Genomic DNA, 23,615 nt, shown 5'->3' on the forward strand with positions numbered 1-23,615 from the left:
GGTGGGCACGCGGCCCCGTGCTGGGCTCTGATCTAGTGTTCTCGGCCGCACACTCTGCTGTCTTGCCAAAAAGACCTAAATTGCCCCCTTGCACTCACTGTGCCTTAAAAAGACCCAGGTGGTGACTCAGCCGTTGCCACTGGGAGCCGCTCCTGATGACACAGAAGGGCACTGGGGCAGCTTGGTCTTCTTGAAAGCCCTGGGCCACGTGGGGGCACAGCCGGGTGGGCGGCACCTGCTCTCGGCCTTCGGTTTAGGTCCCCTTTGTGCAGCCTGGGAAGCTGGCCCCTTTGCTCAGGAGCGGGGAGCTGTCTCCAGAGCCCCGGGGTCTGGCCACAGTGGCTTACCCATCCTGCCCCGATGGTCATCCTGCTGGCCAGCCCTATTCAGGCTGGCCTGAGGTTTGGGGTCCTGAGGGCTCTCCCGTGGCTGCTCTCAGGGAGCCAGCTTGTTCTGACCAGCTGGAGGCTCCCCCCTTGCTGGGGGAGGACTGAGATCAGCCCTGAGTGCCATTCTGGGCCAGCTTCCCCTCCACTCACTGGGACTCCCAGCCGCCCCCTGCCCTGGCTGCGGTGGGGCATGAGCCTGGCCATGGAGTAGGGGCTGCGAAGGACCAGAGATCTGGGGGGCCTGTGCCCCTCAGCAGCCTCATGGGCTGATCCAGTGTCACCCGCTGCCCTGGTTTCCAGCTGACAGTGGCTTCTCTCCGGTGCTCCTGACTCTCCTGGTCGGTCAGCCCAAAATGAACGAGGTGGTGCAGATCCCCCCCAGACAAGCAAGATCTGCCGAGTTGGAGGGACCCCCCCTTCTCCCAGGAGTGCAGCAGGGGCCAGGGCTGCTGGACAGCCGCCCGCTCCTGAGGTGCTCAGCAAGGCCCCCTGAGGGAGTGGCGTTCCTTGGAGCCCCGGCCACAGGCGGGTGACAGTTCAGGAGGCATACACCCTGCACTTTGGGACGGGTGGGGGCCGTTCCGGTCCTGCCCATGGGGGTGCTTGAACATCCCCAGTGACTCACCCTCCGGATAAGCCACGCTTCTCCTTTCTTTTCTTTTCTTTTCCTTTTTTGCCCTAAGGAAAAAAATAAACATTTGTGTGCGTAGCACTTGATGGCTGCTGGGGCCCACGCACTCCGTAGGCAGGAAGTTGGGGGGCAGAGGGTGAGGAGAGGGGCAGGCAGGCCAGGGACAGGGCGTTCAGGCTCCCTGCACTGTCTGCCCTGGCTTGACTTGCCCCAGGCTTTGGGTGAAGGTGTGTGTCGGGGGGACAGTCACCGTGTGGCGGGGAGCGTGACCTGTTGCCACCCCAGGTCTGTGGTCCTTGAGGGCCCGAAGGCAAAGCCTGATGACTGGGCAGGGTTGAGGGCGTCAGGGGAGCTAAGCAGGGGGCTTATGGAAACGAGACGCCCAGGACGGACCACAGGTGGGCAGTGCCCGCTGCCAGGGGCAGCTGCTTTGGTTCTGAGCCCACCGCGCTTGTGCTGAACGGAGCAGCTGAAGGGGCTCCCCTCACGCTCTGACCAGGCCCTGAAGACCCTCAGCTGTCTGGTGGGCAGACGATCAGATGCGGTGGGAACTCAGCGTCTCACTAGGCCTCAAAGAGAATGGGTCGTCCAGGAAGCCTGACCCCGATCTACCTGTTCATACTCTGACCCTGAGCTGTGTGCTCACACCGCTGCCCTCCCTGAGCTGTGTGCTCACACCCCGGCCTCCCTGAGCTGTGTGCTCACACCCCGGCCTCCCTGAGCTGTGTGCTCACACCCCGGCCTCCCTGAGCTGTGTGCTCACACCCCGCCCTCCCTGAGCTGTGTGCTCACACCCCGCCCTCCCTGAGCTGTGTGCTCACACCCCGCCCTCCCTGAGCTGTGTGCTCACACCCCGCCCTCCCTGAGCTGTGTGCTCACACCCCGCCTTCCCTGAGCTGTGTGCTCACACCCCGCCTTCCCTGAGCTGTGTGCTCACACCCCGGCCTCCATGAGCTGTGTGCTCACACCCCGCCCTCCCTGAGCTGTGTGCTCACACCCTGCCCTCCCTGAGCTGTGTGCTCACACCCCGCCCTCCCTGAGCTGTGTGCTCACACCCCTGCTCTGAGCCGTGTCAGTACCCCTGAGACTTTGCCCCACCTGCGAGTTGGTCAAGGCATTGCCTGTCTTCGAAGATGCAGATCCTGGCTCTGGTCCCAGTGCCTGGGGGTTAGAGGGACAGTCACTCTGTCCCTGGCTTGCAAGGCAGCACGCTATGGCTGTTCTTGGCAGGTCAGCCGAGTCCCGCAGGAAAGATGGCTTGGGTAGGGGTGTTGCCAAGCACTGCCCCCACCCCTAGCCTGGCCCTCCCTGCTGCCTGGGTCTGGATCTGGGGAGGCTACTCAGTGAATAGCTAGTGAGACGCTGTGTGCTGGGCACGGCTCTGGGCACTGGGGCTAGCAGTGGGTGGCATGGCCCTGCCCCCAGGGAGGCCCCTAGCACAGACCCACTCCCCATGAGGGTCCATCCCCCGCATAGACCTGTCGCCATGCAGATGGTCTTGAGGCCACGCTTAACTCCCTGGTCAGCCTCCGGTGTTTCCCGTCTCGCTTGCATTTATTTATTTATTTATTTATTTATTTATTTATTTATTAAAGATTTTATTTATTTATTCGACAGAGATAGAGACAGCCAGCGAGAGAGGGAACACAAGCAGGGGGAGTGGGAGAGGAAGAAGCAGGCTCCTAGCGGAGGAGCCTGATGTGGGGCTCGATCCCAGAACGCCGGGATCATGCCCTGAGCCGAAGGCAGACGCTTAACCTCTGTGCCACTCAGGCGCCCCTCGCTTGCATTTAATATGTGCGCTTACGCAACCGTTGCTTGTCTGGCACAGAGGTGAGCTCGTCTGGGCTGTTGCGACGTGTGGTGCTGCGGGCCGGCGGCCTCCTCTCCTGCGGCTGGGGCAGCACCCGCGTTATGTGCGAGACCACGTGACCCACAGTGCGTTCTAGCTGCCCACGGAGACCCTGGCTCTTCAGGACGCAGCCCTCTCTAAGGAGTCGACCCTGGAGCAGCGGCCCCGGCCGGCCCGAGGCTCTGGCCCTCACCTGGAGGTGGAGCTCCGCGCGGGCTGCGGGGACGTTTCGGGAGCTTGCAGGCTCTCTCCGCAAGCCAGGAGCCCCATGAGCTGCAACCCCTCAGGCGACCTCACCGCCCCCCCTCCGTGGGAGACATCCCGACAAATTCCGCACTAACCGCAGCCCTGAAGTGTTTATTCGGTTTGCTGTTGGACATGCACGCGTTACCACCCAGGGTCTAAAATGGTTTCCGCTCTGCCAACGGACACGATGTGACCAGGTGTCCGAAAGTGGCAATGGAGCTAACCCAGTGGCAGTTCGTACACACCGCGTGTCGCAGACGACCTAGTGCCGGCGGCAGCGTTTAAAGGGTGGTTTCGGGAGTGTGCCCTGGGACGGGGCTGTCCGTCCTGGGTGCAGTAAGATGGGGGGTGCTGATGGCCAGGGAGGGGGCCCGCAGGCAGCGCCCTGCCGCTCCCTCTCCTCTGTGCCCTGAGCCAGGTCCTGGGCCAAGAGCTCTTCTGCTCACGGTAACCGTACCCCAGCTGGTACGCTCTGGCCCCGGACACCGCCCTTCATGCCCTCAGCCCCTCACCTTCTGTGCTGGGTCCAGCCCAAGAAACCACTCCACATCCCAGTCAGAGGCCTCCATAGCCCCAGAGGCTCTGACTCTGCAGGGAAGTGGCCTGGTCTTTTCTGGGCTTTGTGAAGATTTCAACACTCCGGAGGGCCCGGGGCGGGGGGCCCTCCTCTGCCCACCCCGTCGGGGGCTGCCCCATGGAGCTGGGCCCATTCCTGCTACTATTCCTTTCCCTGAGGGTGGGGGCTGCTTCTGGTTTGCTCACTACTCCCTTCCAAGCCCCAAGTGCAAGCCCGACACACAGCAGGTGCTTAACAAACACTGACAGCTGGAGGGCGCAGGCCGGTGGGGGGGAGAACGGCAGGAAGGGTGGCACGGGGCACACAGGTGGCTGAACCTCGCCCTGGGGTAGGGGCTGCAGCCAGAATACCCCGCCCAGAAATGTGCCCAAGGCTTGTAGGCCATACATGTGCATCTGCATGTGCATGCTTCTAATTTCAAGGATTTCTGTGGTTTAATCAATATAAGTGGCCAAGCGGCTTCCCGTGCCCGCATCCAGGGTGGCTCCCGGGGGCAAAGACTGGCTGCCTGGGCGTGCAGTGCAGCTTGCGGGCCCGCGAGGGCTGGCCCAGGCTGCTGTGGGCCAGGGCTGTGGGAAGGGGTGGGCTGGTGGTGGGCAGCTCCTGACAGACCCCCCCACCAGCGGCGTGGGGGGTGTCCCGGGGTGGGCCGGGCTGGTGGCTGGGTGGCTGTTTGCCCTGGAATCCGGCCGTCTTGTCTTGGTGCCAGGCTGGCTGTGGCTCTTCCCGCTGCCGCTCACACGCACGGAATCTAGGTCAGGCTGGTGCTGACAGGCAGGGCGGTCCAGTGGGGCCACGGTAGCCTGGGGCAGGCCCTGCCCTGACGACCTTGGCAGGGGGCGTGGGGGCGTGGGGGCGTGGGGGTGGGGGGTCAGTCCTGGGGTGGAGCCAAGGAGGGAGGCCAGGGCAGGGTGTTGTGGCTGAGGGTGCTGCTGGCAGGGGGTGAATGCAGTCTGCCCATGGGGGGCCAAGGTGCCTGGGGGCCTAGGCATGGGGGTGCGGTTGTGGCCTTTCAGCTGGAGCCTTCCAGAAGCCCCCATCCCTCCAGCTGCCTGTGGCCTCCACTCCCTGCCAGCCCACCCCTCATCACCAGAGTCATCCGATCCTCCCTGCCTCCTCCCACCCGTGGATCTGTGACCCCAGGGCTCTGTCAGCATTCTGCTTTGCATGGGGACAGGAGCCGGTCCCGGCCCTGGGGCCGATGCTCCCCTCCTGCCCCAGCAACCGTCCGGATGCTGTGGGGATGACAACCACCCTGGCCAGCGGGCCTCTGCCTTCTCCGCTGCCCCGTCTCCGCGGCCACCAAGTCCATTGGGCCTCGCTGCTTGCAGTTCTTGTGCGCCTGCCCTCCCGCCTGCGGCTCAGTGGGCTTGGGGGCCACGAAGCAGAGCCGTGCCCTGGTCTGGGGCTGGCACAGGGGTACTGGTGGCGGTGGGGACGCCAGGCTTGGAGCAGCAGCCCCGGCCACCCAGTTCCCCGTGCTTCTGTCCAGGTCCGGCATTGCTTGGGTCGGCTTTTCCAGCCATCTTCCCAGACGCCTCCTCTGGAGCTCACTTCTGGCTCAGGGCCTGGGTCCTGGTCTTGGCTCTGCCTCTGCTTGGCTTTGAGCCCCGGGCAAGACCCCTGTGCCTCAGTTTCCCTATCTGAAAAGCAAAGGGGTTGGACCCGGTGGCCTCTGGGGGCCCTTCTGACGCAGGCATTCTGAGGGGCAGCATGGAGGACATGCCGAGGCCCCCGCTGTGCCCCGGGTCCCCCCGGTGCTGGTGGGCTCTCGGCAGGGCCCGCCCGAGGCCGGGCTGCAGCTCTCCCGCAGGAGGTCACCGGGGAAGCGTTTCCTTGGAGACTCATGGAGGACGGAAGTCCGAAGACGAAATCCGAGGTGCCCCATGGAGGTTTCTGCAGCTCAGATCTGCTCCACTCCACTCATGGGAGGCGACTGCTCACGGCCTCTGCTTCCTGGAGGCTGTGAGGCAGAGTGGCCACTGCCCCAGGTCAGGGCCTGTGCCCTGAGAAGAGCAAGGCAGCGCTCCCGGGGCCTCCTCACACAGGCAGCTGCCGTCAAAGCGGACTTTGCAGTGGGATCTTTGGTACCAGAGGGCCTGGCCCCCTGTGCCCCCAGCCAGTGCCCCCTGCCCCCTTACTACCCTCCAGACCTTTCTCCATGACCTCAGCTGGAGGCCCCTCAGAACTGCTGGTCCTGCCTTGGTTCCAGACAGGGACACTAAGGCCAGGGGGCAGTGAATCCCCTGGGTCACACAAAGGAGGGACAGAGCAGGAATTACACTGGGTTCTCCCACACCTGGCCAGGGCACGGCTCTACGTGGCCTTCTCCTGTCTCCAGGGGTCTTCACAGCTCCTCCCCTCCATGGCGCTTCCCAGAACACGCTCAGGCCCAACTCCTGGCCCGGCGGTCAGCCGAGGGGACCTGGCTGGGCTCACACGTGCTGGGTTTTGCTGTCTGCTGTCCCCGGGCGGCTGCCCTGACCGCCTACAGTGTTGCCGCTGGCTGGCGGGGGGCTCAGGCCTCGGGGAACTGGGCTGCAGGCCATCCCAGGTGGCGGGTGGGGGGGGGGGACGAGGGGCTGGGGTAGCTCTTCTTGCCTCGGCTCTGCCCGTGCCTCGGCCACACTCCGTGCCTCTGTCCCTCTGTTTCTGGGTCTCCGCCAGTAGTCTCCTGTCCCGACACAAGCTGTGCACGTGCGCACACAGCCCTTGGGGGTCCCCACACGCCCTGCCCCGCTCCTGGCCCCATTTAAAGCACTCTGCCCCATCCCAGGGCTGCCAACACGGTGCTTCCAGAAAGTCAGAGGTGTAGAAGCTTCTCCTGCAGGATGATGGGGAGAGGGGCTGCATCACACCCTTTCAAGGGAACTGTGGGCTCCCGGTGGAGAGCAGGCTTCAGGGTGCGGCAGGGCGCTGGCGGGGGTGGAGGTTGGGGCTTGGGTTCGGCCCCCACCAGCAGAGGTAGAGCTAGGTGGGTGTGCTGAAGGGTCTGGGTGCACAGCAGGGTACGCACTCACGGGACGTGTACGGAGTGTGGAGTCAGACCCCCAGGTTGGCCCTGGGTGGCCGGCTCAGCACTGCGAGGAGGGGAGGGCTCGGCTGGCCCCGGTGCGGCTGTAGCTGATGAGCAGACTGTGAGTGGCTGCCCGCTGTGGAGCCCACTCCTGTGAGCATGGCACAGATGAGGAACCGAGGCACGAAGGGGGATGAGTTTTGCCCGGGGCCCACAGTCCAGGCTGGTCCCCCTGTGTTGGGGCACAGGCTGGCCTTCTCCTGGCAAGGTTTGGGAACCAAAGGATGGACGCAGCTGGAGCTCACGGCCAGATCCAGCCTCACGGTGACCCCTGCCCTGCCCAGTGTTTGGAAGGTGAGATCTGGAAGGCGAGGACCCAGTTCCAGGGAGGGGGTGTGGGACACGATCGTCTGGGGTGCTTTGACATGCAGGCCCCCTGTGCTGGGCATCTAGGCTTGGGCTCTGTCCCTAGGACTGAGGAAGCCCTGCCCTTGCAACGCGGGCAGGAGCAAAGCCCTCTGCACGACCCCTGGGCCCCAGGCAGGGAGTGGGCACTGGCAGGTGGCAGGGAGTCAGCGAGGTGGGAGGTGGTGGGCTGGGGCAGCTCAGGGCAGTGTGCCTGGCGGGAGGAGCGGGGCCTGGGAGGGCAGAGTTGAGGCTCCAGAACATGGGCTCCCCACCCCCATCCCAAGAGAGAAGGGCTCAGGCAGGGGCCCCATCAAGCTCCCCCACCTGACAGTATTTGTTTATTCCGGTCCCCCTCTTCAAACAAGAAGAAAATGAGACTCCTGGGGGCCTGGCAGGCCCTTCTTCCAGACGTGCATCCCCACCCACTGCCAGCCAGGCCAAATGCTCTCAAAGACAGAATTTTGCTTAAATGCCCAGAAAGGAGATTTAGGAGATCAGAATCTTAAGCAAATTAACATGTGCAGCAGGCGGCTTTTAATCACCGCTGGTAATCACCCGCCCGCCCCGCCCCTTGAGGGAAATCAGCTCGAGGCTGTGCGCGGGCGGGGCCGGCCATGCCGATGGATTATTCATCAGAACCTGAACTTGAACCAGAACCTCCTTCTGTCCAGTCCGGGGAGTCGGCCCCTCTCTGGGGACCCTGCATCTGCGTGCTCCTCTCCATCACCCACTCTCCCTTCTGTCTCCTTTCTTCCTGTCGCTCCCTGCCTCAGTTTCCCCTCTTCTGAGATTTCGGGGCTGCTGGGCCCTTTCCCAGGGGTGACTGTGTGAGGGGACTTGCAAAGCCCAGGTGTGGGGGCGCTGGACTGGCCCCTCCCTCCTTTGCTCCCTGTCCTCAGGGCACCTCTGGTCCCCTCTTCCTGGCCTGACAGACCCCACCTCAGCCTTCCCCGCTCAGCTGTAGGACCCCCTCCGCTGCGGCCAGTGGGGAACCTCAGTCACACTTGGTGCCAGAGGGAGGAAGCTGCCTCTTCCTTTGGGGTCTCTGCCAGCCCAGTAGCCACAGGCTCAGGGACCCCAGCTGTGCTCGATGAACACATGACTCGTGTGGACACAAGAGTCACAGAGTCAAGTTCATAAGGGCAGATCCCCAGAGCCCAGGCAGTGGCCGCTTTGGCGGAAGGGCTAGGGTTCCAGCAGCGGCATCAAAGGGAAAAAGGCTGCCCCTTTAAGGGAGCTGGGCAGCAGCCCTGTGGCCTTCCCTGGGCAGGATCCAGGTGGCGGTGGTGACAGCTCGTGTGTCTCACTCCCCTCCACACCTGGGGGCCTGGCCTGGCAGGAGGCAATCACACCATGGGGTGGCAGCAGCTCAGGGAGCCCCAAGGAGCTCCCGTCCTCCTGCTTTGGCCTGTCGCCTGCAGCCGCCCCAACCGTCTCCCACATCTCCATAAACCTCCCCAGGCCACCCTCACGGCTGTGGGCACAAGCGGCAGCTTTCAAAACAGCACCCGAAGGATGAGGGATGAAAATCTCTTCCGTTGATGTGGGAAATGTTATTTCTCCCGGATGCTGGATGTAGCAGGTTGAATCAGAACACACACCAGGAAGAGGCAGGCAGGTGCCGATCCAGACGGGGTGGGAGCCGTTCAGCACACGCCCCACCCCCAGACTGCTCCCTGCTTGGCCCAGGCAGACCCCCAGACCCCCGGAACATCTGCAGGACCCTCCTGAGGGACACGTGGGGGGAGGCAGAGAAGGAGCATATGAGGGGTTTGGACGCCAAGGGTCTGGACCCTCAGTGTCATCTTCCATCCTGCACATACACCCTGGCCAGGAAGCCTGCGAAATGTCACCCTAGCCATCCTTGAAGCACTGAGCATTCTTGGAGCCCCTCCTTGGAGAGAACTAGCCCATGGGGTCTGGGGGAGGCTGTGCGTAATGATTGAGGGACCCTGTGGATTTGGGGGGCTGCCATCCTGAGGGCATTTTGTTCCTGGGGGGAGTGTGCTGCTCTCCCCTCTGGTGGGAAGCCTGGCCTAGAGGGAGGGAGGTCAGAGCAGCTGAGGGTGTCTCCCCCCGCCCCCCCCCGCCTCTGAGCCGGCTGAGACCCCCCCACCCAGCACACGCTTCCTCCTCGGCCCACCGCGGGGGCTGGGCTCTGAAGGGTTAAGGAGGGCGGGGCTCCGGCGGGAGGGGCGGTCCCGGCAGCAGCGGCGGGCTGAGCACTCGGTGATCGGCCATGGGCTTGCGCTCAGGCGCAGGGACACGCGGGGCCGGCACACCGCCTGGGCCCCTTTGGGCCACTCCGGTATCGGTGGGGGTGGTACCCGTGGGCCATGGAAGAGCCCGGGGACCCCGGTGGGCTCAGCCGGGATGAAGGTAAGAGGGAGCAGAGGGGCTCAAGGAAGGAGGCTGTGACTGCCCCTGCAGGGAGCCAGGGTCAGGTGCTGAACTGCCCACGGGTGTCCCACTGAGGCCACTTGGGCAGGGCTTGACCCCCTCCCCCAGGGGTCTTTGGGACAGTCCCATTCCCGCAACACCTGCACATCCCCTGTCCCCACATCATCCCCCACTGTGCTGGCATCTCTGCAAAAAGTGGAGACAATCCTGACAGGCGGGGGGAGGAGAAGCCCCAGCCGAGCTGACAGTCTCCTGACCTCCAGTCTGCCCCGTGGGATACCAGCCTCAGTTGGGGGGGGGCAGATCTGGGTTATCCTGACCTGTGCGACCCTGGGGCTCGCCTGCTCCAGCCCCTCCCGCCCCCTCATCCAGGGCAGCGGAGGTGGGGGGGTTGTGTCCCTGAGACTTGTCAGCACCATGGACAGGGGCAGCAGCCGCCATCCCCAGGGGGCCTGCCCTTGTTTCCTGAGCCCTCAGAGTTCCAGCCCTGGCACCCCCCATGGGAGATTTCTTGCTCAGATCTGTCACTTTGTCCTGAACTGGGGACCCGGGCACTACCCTGGGCAGACAGCAGAGATCAACAGGGGTGGCAGGAGTCCTCCGAGGCTCCTGGGGCTGCCTGGCACTAAGGAGCTTGGTTGCAGGGGGTCAGGGCCTGTCCTTGCAGGGACCAGATGGGGCAGCGCTTCTCAGGGGCAGAGTGTCAGTCCACCCCAGGGCAGCCCTTGCTCTGGGCCAGGTGTGGGGAGAAGCAGAGAGGGAAGGGGGCCAGAGCCACAGCTGTAGCTGGAGTGACTGCAGCCAGACGCAGAACTTCCTGGTTAAGGGCTGAGACCCCAAGGACAGTACAGCTTGCCTTCTGGCAATCTGTCGGGATCCTGGTTGTTCTGGACCCAGTTTGTCCTGCCCTCTGATTGGTATGGACACAGGGGAGGGACTGTGCGGCCTTGGAGAGCATGTGTGGGAGCAGGGTCATCACTGCCGGCTAGACTGAGGGTGAGACCCCGCAGGTGCCTTGGGTGAGCTGTGTGACCACAGGCAAGGCTCCCACCCTCTCTGACTCTCTTGTGTAAGAGAGGGATAGCATGGAGGTGCCTTCGTAGGGCGGCTGTGGGCAGCGTGTGTCCTGTATGTGAGGATGCTTCGGGAATGCTTGTCCCCTCCCCGCCCCCCCCCACTGAGGTGCCCTCTACGACGGGAGGACAGTGGGGCAGGTGGAGATGGGCCGGCACAGCAGACACTGCTGGCTTGGCTGCGTGCTTGGGCCACTCACTGATGACCCGGTGACCACCCGATGACCACAGCCCCCACGCCAGGGTGGGACGGGGCTCCCGTGATGGGTGGTCCCTGGGGAGAGGCTGGTTGAGCACATTCCTGCCCATCTGCCCTGCAGAGAGCTCTGAGGAATCAACAGCCAGACTTGGTCAGAACCGCGGGCTGCAGGATGCCTGCCTGTGAACGGAGTGGGGCCTGGCAGCTCCCAGGGTCCAGGGAGGCCCGACACACCCAGGGTGTGCAGCCAGCAAGGGAAGGGCCCTGGTCTTGGGAGGGGAGGGGGGTGGCATGGCTGGGGTGAGTGTGCTTCCCCCCCCCCCCCCCGGGAGAGAACAGTCTCAAATGTGCAGCTGAGGACGGAGCAGATGGGCTGGAGTCTTGGGTCCGGCCCTCCATCTGTACAGCTAATGAGCTGATGGCGTGGTTTCCATGCTCCTGGCACCTTCTCCTGGAAAGCCAGTGGATGGGCCCTGTGGGGAAGCGCCCCTCTCCCGGGGCAGGGCCTACGTGAGGGGTGCTGAGGGCCCTCTCTCGTGCAGAGGTCAGCTCTGCGCTCCTTGAGGGCTGTCGGGGGGTAGAGGCATCAAGGAGGCATGAGTAATCAGAAGTGTCTTTTTCTTCCTGGGACTTTGCTTCCAGCAGACGTGGGCTTCTGCCGGCTGGACGGACTTCCTGTGTGGGAAAGGCCAGTGGGAGCGGGCCCCTCAGGCAGGGACACAGACACCCTTTCCAGGACAGGATGTGTTCGTTCTGGCTCTTGGAGAGCTGGAGGGGGAGGAAGTTGCCCACTTGGGCAGCCCCCCAATGGGCCTCCATACCAGTAAGGGGCAGCCAGCCTGGGTGGATCCCAGGTTGGGGCCTCATGGGCCGGACAGTCAGTAATAGAGAGAAGGAAGCTGCTCTCGGAGTGCACGTGAGTCCTGCTGGTCTCGGTTCCACATAGATCGTAAATCACCCTGGCCCAGGCAGGCCCTGGCCCCGGTCTGTTGCGCTGCTGACCTTTGGAAACTCCCCTGTCGTTCAAGCCATGGGTGGAGCTGACCACTGGCCGGTGCAGGCGGCCCCTCTTGAGCTCCGTCCCAGGTCAGCGGCTGGCATGTGGAGGCAGCACCGAGGGGAGTCAGGGTGACGCTCAGGGAGGGCTCCACCCTACCCTGCAGGGGCCCTGGCCCAGCCCACACAGGGGAGCAGGATGGGGGTCCCTCACAAGATAGAGGGGACTGTAGGAAGTCAAGCTGGGAAAGCCCGGCTGTTTCTGGACAGTCCTCAAGGCACCCGAGGGCCCTGGGCTCTCGAGGAAGCCGCCCTGGCCAGGAGGCTCAGCCGGGCCTGGGGATGAGTCCACAGCTCACCCTTCTTCTGTTTCCTGTCGGCTCTGTGGCTTTGTGCCCGCTCTGCCGGCGACCGTCCAGCCCCGCCAGCTGCCACTTGCCTCCCGCGCAGGCCCAGGTGGGTGTGGGGTGGGGACAGGGCCGGTTGGCCAATGCAGGGGGGACCCCTCCCTCAACCTGCAGGAGTTTCCTCTCCTCCCAGCAGGCAGCCCTGGTTCCATCTGGTGACTTTTCAGGAACATGCCCCCACCCCCAGAGCCACTATGAGTCTGTCTCTGCTTCCCCGGCCACTGCCAGGGGCTCCCTGGGGGTCGGGCCATCACAGAAAGCCCACAAAGCTGGGTGCCTGCCTCCAGGGAGCCCAGGCCGAGGTGGGTGTGTGATGGTCGGATGCCCCCTCCCAGCCTCTGCTGAGCCAGTGCATGGGAGCTGAGGGTGGGGGCCTGGGACCGGAGCCCCAGAACACACGACCCAGGGCACCTGTGAAGGCAAGACGCTGTGGATGGGCTATTAATAGAGTCCTCTCCCCACACGACTGTCCCATGTGATTAAAGCCACCACTGTGGCTGAGCTGGGGGCTGCTGAGACAGGAGGGGGCAGGAGGGGGGCCGCTCCGGGAAGGACCCTCAGTGAGGCTGGCGTGAGCAGGCCCTGGGCTCTGCTGGGCAGGCAGAGGAGAGCAGGACGTTGGGACCCCACTGCGCTGAAGACCGCGGGTCCCCACGGTGCTCAGCAGCCTTGGCGATGGCGTGGTGGCCCAGTGCATGGGAAGGGGCTTCTCCAGTAGGAGGGCACTGGGCACTGGACACCATCTAGTCCACTATGCGCACTGCTGCAGGAGCTTGGGCCATCTAGGGGCTGCTTGTGCCTCACACCCAATCAGGTGACTCAGAGAAAGTTCCTGCTGGCCTTCCCTCAGGCCTGGTCCTGGCAGGAGCTTGTGTCACCTGCTAGGAACGGGCCAAGCTGCTGCTGCCCCCTGCCCAGAAGCATGAGTACCCAGGGGCTCCTGTGGGAGGAAGCTGCAGGCCTGGGGCTGGTCAGTGGCATGGTGGATGGGGCAGGGGGCCATTGGAGCACGTCCCCCCCCCCCGCCCCCTGCCATGCTTGCTGCCCTGGCTCCCTGGGGTCTGAGTGCACGGGCCGGGAAAGGGTGGGGTAGGGCAGAAGCCGACCAAAGGGGCAGAGCAACGTCTGACGGGTCTGCCCCCAGGACTCCCTTGGGTCCTCCTTGCTTCTCAGCTGGCTGATGTGTGGGGCCAGGCCCCCTGCCCACAAAACCCTCAGGCTCCTGCTGGAAGGCTGGGCCATCTGCCGCACGGGAGGAAGAAGGCATATCCTGGCAGGGTGGGTGTCTAGCATGGACCTCCATCCTCCGCTTCTCCCCTGCCCCCAGCCCCTAGCCCTCCTCCAGGCTTGTCTGGGGCCAGCCCTGGGCCTGGCCGACCCAGCCGACCGTCCCCCAGGGTCCCCCGCCCTCACGGAGACCCTCAGGCCAGCACTGGCTCCGTGCCCCTGGGCACTAGGCACAGTCACCCTGGAGTCCTGCCTGGGCAGGGGGGGCTTGAGGGAGCCGACGCACACTCCCTGATAAAATAAAAATAGTTGGGAGGAGGCGCCCAGACGCTCAGGGGGAGGGGGGCACGAGCTGCTTCTCAGACGTTTAAATAATCTCCACCATATGTGTGTGGGCCTGTCCCTCCCTCCTGCAAGGCGCTGGCCAGGGGCCGGGCCGATCCCCCGTGGGTGCGCACGGGAGCCCGGCGCAGCAGCTGGGGCCCGCTGACCTCTTCCTCTTCTCCCTGCGATGGCAGTCTGAGCGCCTACTGCATGCGGAGCCGGCCCCAGCAGAGAGCAGAGGTGTCGCTCAGGGCGACAGACGGGGGGCTGAGGACCCCGTGGAGCACTGTGGAGGCTCAGGGGTCCGGCCATATGTCCTGCTGTTGCTGCCCATTCTGAGTAACATGGACACGGGAAGGGCTTGCTTGAAGATCCTTCAAAAAGGCGAAGAAGTGGAGAGGAGATGGCCTGGCCAGGGGGCTCAGGGAGGTGGGAAGCGTGTGCCCCACGCCCTGGCCCCTGTGTACGTTTGCTCAAGGAGGGGGCTAGTGAGTAGGGGCCTGGGCCCGTGCCTGCACCCCCCTGTGGAAGGGGCCCTACAGCGTGTGCGTGTGCTCACGCAGGGAAGCCTTCGAACGTCATTTGTGGGTTTTGTTGGAAGAGCCCATTGATTTTCTAGGCTTCCCAGGGAAGAGGAGGAGATGCTGACGGCCCCTGGCCTTTTCCTGCCTCTTGTGTGAGGACGGGGTCAAGGTCCACGGTAAAAGCAAAGGTTGGTGCTACCCACCTTCTCCTGGCAAGGATGCTTCCCCCTTGGAGCAGCCACGGCCGGTGTCCTGGAGCCACTAGAGAAAGAAAGGAGTGAGGGGCTGAGGGGATCTTAGACAAATGGGAAGACTGAGGCATGGAGACGGGCCACCCTCAGACTCTGCTTCCCGGCAACTGCCCAGGGCGGGCCATCTGGGTCAGCAGTTCAGCCATGGGGCAGGCCTGAGCTGAGGAGGCCACGGCCCCTGTCGTCTGGGGTGTCCCTGGGGCTGGAGCCCCTGGGGAGGTGGCCCTGCCTGTCCTCCGTCTGTGCTGGGCACACCCCTGTGCCAGGCTCCTCTAGGACTGCTGCTGGAGGCTCCGACACTGCCGGGTGCTGGCCAAGCCCAAGAGGGCTGGATGGCCACTGGACGGCCTCTGATGGCCATGCCAGCCATTGGCTCCTGTCACCTCCTGGGGCTGGCTTGGTGTCCTCGGCAATGGGGGCCCAGGCTGCGCTCGCCCACGTTTGAGTGTCTGATGTGGGCCGCTCCCGGATGGTGCAGGGACGCAGCAGGACCGGACGGGGTGACGCTGCCCACCTCAGGAGCGTGCAGATCGGCGCATGTGGTTTCACCAGGCCGCCGCGAGGCAGCCGTGAGGGTCCTGGGGGAAGAGCTCAGCTCCCGACACTGAGGGCCAGCAGGGGCGTGTGTGGGGCAGGCCTGAGGAGCAAGGGGCCTGAGGGAGGCCTCCTGCCCCTTCCTGGCCAGGGCTGCTGGCCCCCAACTGGCCCCCAGCTGCCCCGGCCTGCACCGACAGCCTGTCGGACAGGTGTACGCTGGCTCGAGGGCCTGGAGGCCGCATCTGCTGGCCTCCCGGTCTGGCTGACCGAGGGCATGGACCGAGGTTGGGGTCAGGGTGCTCGGGGTGGCTGGTGCTCACACGGGCAGGCGGGGTGGGAGCCGGGCCGGGTGGTGGGGTGTACCAGGTGGGGGTGGAATGAGCCCAGCCCGGGGCCCCTCTGTGGCCCCATCGTTGGGGCAGCTGGGCTCTTGTCCCTCTGGCTGTGGGCCTGGGTTTGCTCCCAGGCAGCACTGGGGTGGGGGTTTTCTCAGGTGACCCCAAGGGAGCAGGTGGGGGCTGGCTCAGGGGACCACATGTGGACATGGGGATTGGTGTGGCCCCCCTGCTCTGTGCTTGGTTCTCCTGGGTGCTGCTGTCCCTTCCTTTTGAGAGCCGGGGCTCAGCCCCTGTGGGAGAGGGTGGGAAGGGAGGAGGCTCACCTCCTGGTGAGGGGGACTGAGCCATCGGGGTTCAGGGCCTGTCTTGGGTTCAAGCCCAGCTTGGCAGTCACCTGGGGCCTGGCCTTTGCACGTACCCGGCATGCTCAGCGGCACTGTGGGGCAGCATGGGCACCCCTGGAGCCAGGAGCTCCTCCCCCGTGGTGCCCTATGGCCCTGGGGCACCCCGGCTCTGCACGAGGGGCCACAGATCTGTGTCCACCTGCCTCATGGAGTATCAGAGGGGGGATGGCGGTTACCAGGGTCTCCAGGCAGCAGAGGGCCTTCGCTGGTACAGCCCCTCGTCAGGCTGGATTAATGGGACCTTCCTCCGCCCGGTCAGCAGAGGACCACACCCTGGGGTGGCTGAGGAGGACTTAAGGGGTCTGGGGTGCAGGTGCCTCCAAGTGCACCCCCTACCCAGGCAGAACGGGTCACCTAAGCTGAGAGCCCAAGCGCATGACCTGAAGAGGGCAGGTGCGGCTGGCACAGGGAGCTTTTGGGGGGTCGGGAGGTGAGACCATCCCCAGAGTGGGGCCAGGCTTGGGGGAGGAAAGAGGAGCGGGTGCGATCAGGCGTAACCGGGTTTCAAGAGCTCTAGGCTTTGAGGCAGGAGGGAAGGGCCCAGTGTCGGGGAGGAGCAGCTGATGGGATGGAGGCAGTAACATAGGACAAGGGGGGGGGGAGTGGGGACCACCCTCAGACCTATGTCCTGGTCCCCACTCTGGTCCTGATGCTCCCCAGGGGTTTCTGGTCCCCCTGCCCCGCTCTGAGCCTCTCCCCCAAGTCATGCAGAGGCTATCAGGGCTCCGGCAGCCCCTATCTTCCAAAGGAGGCCCAGGACCCACTCCCTTTCCCATTCCAGAAGCTGACAGGTTCCTACTCTAATTCCACACGACACCCTGCAAGGGACCGAGTCAGCACCGCTCTGGCCAAGGCTCTTAATCAGGTTCTGGCGTTTGGCTTTGCGTCGACTATGTTGGGTCTGGTCAGGTGGGGCCCTGGCTCTCTGTGGTCAACCCAGGATGCCCATCGCTGTCTCCTCATGGCCTGCGGCCTCCCACCCTTTCCGACCTTGGACCAGGCTGCCTGGCCTCTAGCACCTGCTGTGACCAGCTCTCCTGGGTTCGGGTCCTGGCTCCTCTCCTCTGCGCTGGGGATGGAAGGGTGACCGTCCTTGTCTCAGCGCAGCACGGCTAGGCCCGGGGCTGTTCTTGTGGTGCTGGGGCAGGGGGTGCAGGGCGGGCTAGGGGCTCACGGGCCCAGTGGCAGAACTGGGCCCCAGCCCTCACGGCAGCCGGCTGCAGTGGGGTTCTGCCCCTCAGGGCACGCGTCACCTGTCTGCCAGGCTGGCCTGTCCCCTCTCTGTTCTCTTTGCCTGGCTGTCCTCCTCATACCCCAGAGCTGCCCGGAGTGTGGTCAGCCACCCTGAGGACTGTCCTTGTCTGGGCCTTGCGTCCGGTCAGCAGATGGGTGAGCGGGTGCTCCCCGGGCCCGGCTCTCCTCCCCTAGGCCAGGTCTGTCATGAGGAGGCCCAGAGCAGCCCAGCCACGGGGCAGGACTTGGTGTTGAATGTGCCCAGGGCAGTGGGCCGCCACTGCCCAGAGAGGTCAGGCCGAGGGGCTGGCCCTTGGGAACCGAGGCTGCACAGCCAGGGGCCTGGAGCCGGGTGAGGAAATGGGAGCGCTAGACCCAGGCCTGGGGACCCACACCCTCCCTCCATGCTCGAGGTGTAGTGGAGAGGGGCCCAGCTCAGCTCTGGGTCAGCACACAGAGGGCTGGGTGCTGCTGCTCCCGTCCCCTTTCACCCCTGCCCCCGGGGACTGCAGGAACCCCTCAGAGCCCCCGGTAGGTGCAGGAGATGTGGGGTTAGGAGTAGGGGCTTCTCCGGGGGCTCAGGCCAGGATGGAGAAGTGGCGGCAGCCTTTGAGTCCAGCATGGGGAGGATGGTGGGGCGATGGTGGGTGGTCCCATGAGGACTGTCACCCCAGGCCTTACAGCAGTGTTCTTTGGGTCCCCAGGGTGACCACCTCTATCTTGGCTGTCATTGCTCAGCCAGGACGTGGGGGCTGGTGTCCTGGGTCCTCGTCGACACTGCCACCTGCCCAGTGCCTTCCTGGTCTCCAGCTGGGAGTTCCCTTGGCCTAAATCCTCTGGCCAGCTGGGCTGGAGCCAGGCTGGATTAGTCCAGGGGATTGGGCAAAGGATGGGCGGGGCGGGCAGAGGCGCTGCTCCCCTGCCCTCACACTCTGGGACGCTGCTTCTTTGGGGAATCCTTCGTGGCCCTGCTGGGTGGGCAGGCTGGCCTGGGGGCCATGTTGGACTGCAGGAGACAGTTGGGCCAATGCCAGAGGTGCTTGGGAGCAGCCCTGCAGGGGCCTCGAAGGGCTGTCAGGAGGAGGAGGCAGAAGCAGAAGAGAGAAGGGGGGCCCATGGAGCCTCTGTGACACCTGCCATTGCCTGACCTGCTGCTGAGGTGGGGTGGGGGACACTGGCCCTCTCTGGCCTCTGGGAGCCACCCCTGGCCATCGTTAGCATGTCAGTCCCCTGGCCGTCTGCCCCCAGCCGGACCGGGGGAGCGGTGGGCTGCCTGGCGGAGGCCCTCCTCTGGGTCGGAGCGAGCGTGGCCGTGTCCCCACCGTGGCAGCTTGGCCCACTAGGTAAGGGGGCAGCCCTGCCTGGTTGTGAGGGCCTAGGACAGGCCTACTGCTCCTGGGCTAGAGGTCCGCCCAGCCCCACAGCCCCTGGGGCCAGGAGGGTGGGGGCTACTTCTGGGGGTGTGCAAGGCCTTCCTCCTTCCAAGGAAACCTGTAACCTCCTGTCCCTCAGGTCTCCCTCTGGGGGTCATGGGACTCCATCAGCACCCCAGCTGGCCCCTCTGACCGCCCCTCCCCCGCCCTGGGGCCTGGAGGCTAAACACCAGGCAGGCAGTGGGGTGGGTGGGTGGGGGTCAGGGTCAGGGAGGGACTGGGGGCAGGACCCTGGCTGGGCACTCAGGTGGCTCTAAAGCTTTTGCTGAGGGGTCCCTGGCACTCTGGGGGGCAGTGGCACCTTCAGCCCCTGTGGGCTGGAGGCAGCATGTGCAGGACATGGAAGCCCTCGGAGGTGGGCAGAATGGCCCTCGCCAGTGTGAGACTCGGGTGTGGAGGGGTCGAGGCCTGCCTGGGAGGTGACGGGAAGCTTACGCGTCTGTGTTGGCAGGGCTGGCCTGTGGAAGGCCCCATAGGGGCTGCGTGCCCCCTGGGTCTCTGCTGCAGCTGAAAGACGGGCCTGGTCCAGGTGCCGCCTTTGGAACCTGTTCCGGGCCTCTGGGCCACCCCTGCCTCATCCCTCCGCTCCTGCATACCAGCAGCCCCACCTGTGTCCTCACCGGGAGCCCGGCCTCCCTGTGGGCCCTCCCCCTGCAGGGCAGGGTCAGGGATTGGCTTCCTCCAGGGAGTCCTCCCTGGCTGGGCTTGTCCGGCCGGCAGGGGCCTCTACCACACCCTCGAGGGTCCCTCACTCGGTGGGTCTCGTGGGGGGTAATCACTTGATGCTTCAGCAAATGGCACCTCTGAGTCCTGGGCTTTCTGAAAGTAGGTGTGAGGGGGTTGGGGGCCACACCTGACCCCATCCTTGGGCCTCTCTCAAGCCCCAGGGGGCTGCTGGCCTGGCGGGGAGCCCCCCAACCCCGGGACCTGGGAGACATGCAGGCTGCAAACAGGAGGCCAGGGGGACAGGGTGAGGAAGAGAGGGGAGGAATGCTGGGGGAAGCTGGAGGCTGGTGCTGCCCCCCTACCCCCCGGCGCCGGCCTCCCAGAGCCCCCCTCTGTGCTTCCAGGGGTAGACTGCGCTGAGTCGCCCTTGCCGCGTGGAGGACGAGGGCGGCTTTCCTGAAGGCCACAGGAAGGGGGTGCAGGCTCTCAGGAGAGCTCCCGACCTGCCAGCTGCCCACCAGGGACCTGCCCTGTGCCTGGCACGGAGGCCTCACTGCACAGCAGCCCCTGAGAGGGTGTCACAGACTGCGGGGCGGTCATGGCGGTCACTGGCGCTGGCAGAGGGTGGGCGGGCCGGTGGCCGGAGCAAAGGAAAGCAAGGCTGTGAAGGCCCTGCGTCCCGCCTGGGACTGCACCTGGCCCAGGCCAGTTGGGGGTGGCTGCAGCCGGGCTGGGCAGCCTCAGTGCCTCGGGTGGGGCCTGTGACCCAGGCCAGCACCTGGGGGTGGAGCCCGCCCCCCTAGTCGGCCAGGAGGTGGGTGTGTGGGAGGTCCCTGTGCCCCTGAAGCACGTGGGAGAAAGGGGTAGGGCTGGCCTGGCACTCACGGTGCCCCGTCTCTCTCTGTGCGGTCTGTCTGCGTGGACGTCCAGTGGAGAGATGCATGAGTGCTATGCAGGCGGGGACCCAGATGCTGAAGCTCCGAGGCAGCTCCAAGGGCCTGGTCCGCTTCTACTTCCTGGACGAGCATCGCTCCTGCATCCGCTGGCGGCCCTCACGCAAGAATGAGAAGGCTAAGAGTGAGTGGGGCAGCCTTGGGGGGAGCAGCGGGGAGGCCCCTGAGCAGCTGTGGGGCAGCTCGGGGGGCAGCCAGAGCCTGAGCCCTTGAAATCTCCAGGGGGCTCTGGGCCTGACACATGGGTCCAGTGGCCTTGGAGTTTTGAGGTGACCTCTGGACGCCAGGTGGGGAAGAGTCAGGACCCCATGCCCTTCAGGGCACTGGCCTTGCACCTGCCTGGCAGAGCCCTAGAGGACTCTGGGGACGGAGCACCCTTTCCTGGGCTGGGTCTGGGATGGGCGGAGAGGCAAACGGACCTTCAGTCCAGCTGGGAGATGAGGCCTCCCAGAAACAGAGAGAGAGACACCCCCGCTGGGCACACCGAGGGCCAGGCTTCGGTGCCCGGGGTTAGCTCAGGCAGCCTGGGGCGGAGGGCTGCGGGGCTGCCTGGAGCCGGGAGGGTTCGTGCAGGGGTAAGGGCGAGGTTGCTCTCTGAGCAGGGCATGGCAGGGACCAGGCTGAGAGGCAGGAAGGGACACGTCAGAGTCCTCACGGGCCAGGAGAGACCCAGGGGTTCCAGGGTAGGGCCTCGGCCCAGCAGTTGCCAAGGGCACTGTCGCTGCCATGGGGCCTGGGAGAGAGCCGTGCTGCAGAGGCCCCTGGAGAGCATCCTGGTGGAGAGGGCTGGGACTGCCCTCTGGGCCCGGGGAGGTGGAGCCCCTGTGCTCGCTGGGGTTCCTGCTTGTATACAGCACTGTTCCCTGTACTGGGTTCGAGCATGAGGTGGGCAATAGCACCTCACAACAGGGCAAATTCATGTCCAGCTGAGCACCGAAGGAAACACAGAGGATGGAAAGAGAGGGGACAGGGCGGTGGGGTCATGGAGGCTCCTCGTGGAGAGGGGCGATAGGGCAGAGATAGGCAGGCCAGGATTGCGGGCGGGGAGGGGTGAGTGTGCCGGTTAGAGCTGACTGGCTTTGGAGGATACCCAGGAGGGAGGAACGGAGGGCAGCTGTTCCCTATCACTCCCCCAAGTCTGGAGGCCCAGAACCCCTCCACCCCTGCCAGGCACCTGCATGCACCTAGGGAGCTGGAGAAGAGAGGTGGGCAGACCCCCTCCCCAGGTGGGTGGGTTCTGCATGCCTGGGAGCTCAGGGTGTGGGAGCAGAGGACAGAGGGGTGAGCCCACCCCTCACTGCACGGATGGGGAAGCCCCACCATCTGTGCCCTGGACAGGATGACCCCCAGAAGGGCACAGAGCCCGCCGGGCAGAGCGGTAGGAAGCAGTGAGAGCTGGATGGGGGTGCACTGCTGGGGGCCCAGCCCCGGTGCCTGGCTCCCAGAGGGGACGCTGGCTACCTGTGCCCGGTGTGCTGAGAGGGACCCTACCACACGTGCGGGAACAGACCCTAAAGACACTTTCCTGAGTCATCGGCTGGGCCTAATTCAGATTCTGAATGGAGGCTCTGTGGAGCCCCGGGTGCTGGGTCCAGTAATGAAACCTCGCTCTGCAGCCTCGGGCTCAGGCTGGGTGCAGAGGTCACGTGCCTGGGATTGCTAACAAGGGGGAGGAAGCCCCCTCCCTCTGGGAGAGTGTGTGAGCCTTTTTCGCACCCAAAGGAAGTGGGGAGTAGACCTCAGGGTCAGAGCAGAGCAGGGAGGTGTGGGATCCCCGGCCTGAGCACGTTTGTACTTTTGCGGGTCCCTTGAAATAGCCTTCCCCAGCTCTCCCCAGCCTGGCCTCTCCTGTCCCTCTGAGCTGAGCTGCTGCAGCGGGTGGGGCCCCAGGCCCAGGGCGGGCTGTGACTGGTGCCCCGCCCCCCGCAGTCTCCATCGACTCCATCCAGGAGGTGAGCGAAGGGCGGCAGTCTGAGATCTTCCAGCGCTACCCCGATGGCATTTTCGACCCCAACTGCTGTTTCAGCATCTACCACGGGAGCCACCGGGAGTCTCTGGACCTGGTCTCGCCCAGTGGGGATGAGGCGCGCACCTGGGTCACGGGCCTGCGCTACCTCATGGCGGGCATCAGCGACGAGGACAGCCTGGCCCGCCGCCAGCGCACGAGGGACCAATATCCTTGGTCTCGGGGTGCGGACCTCAGGGACGAGCTACCCACCCTGCTGGGGTTCTCCTGCCCCTGGCGGGGTCACCCACTTGGGGAAGGAGAAGAGGGAAGGCGTGCTTGGGCTGGGGGCCTCCCCTCCTCCCTGCCCCTGCGGTGGGGGTGGGTGTGGCTGGCCCCGCTGGAGCCGTGTTGGTCCCTAACTCGGCCCTAAAGTGGCTGAAGCAGACGTTCGACGAAGCCGACAAGAATGGGGACGGGAGCCTGAGCATCGGCGAGGTTCTGCAGCTGTTGCACAAGCTGAACGTGAACCTTCCCCGGCAGAGGGTGAAGCAGATGTTCAAGGTGAGGCGGGCCCCCCTGCAGGTGCAGGCCGGCGCGGTGGCGCCCCGAGCACAGGCACTGCGGGGCCGCAGGCGTGTCTGCAGGGAAGCCGCCCCGTTGGAGCTGCGGGAAGTCCCGGCGGGGCCTGCGGTAGATGGTGGGGGGCAGCTCGCCCAGCACCCTGCATCGGCGGAGGGCTGATTGCTCCAATGCGGGGCGCGGCCGCAGCAGCTGCTGGGGGGCCCTCCCTGGGCTGGTGGGGGAGGCACTCGGGGCAGGCATCTGGTCACTGAGGGAAGCCACCCAAAGCAGGCTGCACCCCGTTTTCTTGTCCTCCCCTGGACTGCCCGGCACGGTGCCCCCCTCCCCATGCAGCCTCCCGGTTCCAACCAGCCTGGTGTGAGGAGTTATGAAAATGCGTCTGTCCTCCAAGAGGCAGGCTTTATTGTCCGTAATTAGTTTCTCTCTCTCCGGAACCCCTGCTGGTGCGGCGGGGAGCAAAGGTGGCATCAGTGGGCCCTGCTTTGTGGGGTGATGGGCAGGCGAACCCAGCTCCTGGGGGGCAGCCTGGAAAGATAATTCTCTCTCTCTCTCATACACACACACACACACACACACACACACACACACACACACACACACATATACACACACAGAGCCAACTGCTCTGCCAGGCATGGCCCCTGGGACTTCACCTGTGCTCTCAGGACAGACAGGTGCTGGCACTTGGCGGGAGTGAGGGGAACCTGCAGCTCAGAGCACACGGGTCTGTGTATGAATGAAAGGGCGAGGGGGAGGCCCTTGGGCTGCTGGCCAAGGACTAGGGGGGCTCACAGGGCCCCTCCTGGAGGCCCCCACGGGGACAGAGCCTACCTGGGCAGTGAGGAGCTGACAGATGGCTCAGGCCTAAAGATCAGCCCCCCACCTGTACCCTGCCGACCCTACCTCTGGGGACAGCTCTGGGGCACGGGGCTCTTCCAGACTGGTGAGGCTGTCAGGGGCCAGGCAATTGGCTGGCTTAGAACTCAGGGTCCAGCCTGGCC

At 65.1% G+C, this 23,615-nt stretch overlaps 1 protein-coding gene across 1 annotated transcript in view; it reads left to right on the plus strand.

Moving 5' to 3' along the window:
* The window catches only part of PLCH2 (phospholipase C eta 2), a 65,091-nt gene that overhangs the window by 20,962 nt on the left and 20,514 nt on the right, over positions 1-23,615 (plus strand). The window contains exons 3-5 of the mRNA XM_057305297.1: positions 20,062-20,208; positions 22,014-22,256; positions 22,463-22,593. Of these exons, the coding sequence (XP_057161280.1) occupies positions 20,062-20,208; positions 22,014-22,256; positions 22,463-22,593 (521 nt within the window). The remainder of the gene's footprint in view (positions 1-20,061; positions 20,209-22,013; positions 22,257-22,462; positions 22,594-23,615) is intronic.

This window comes from Ursus arctos, unplaced genomic scaffold (genome assembly GCF_023065955.2).
Source record: "Ursus arctos isolate Adak ecotype North America unplaced genomic scaffold, UrsArc2.0 scaffold_32, whole genome shotgun sequence".
NCBI lineage: Eukaryota > Metazoa > Chordata > Mammalia > Carnivora > Ursidae > Ursus > Ursus arctos.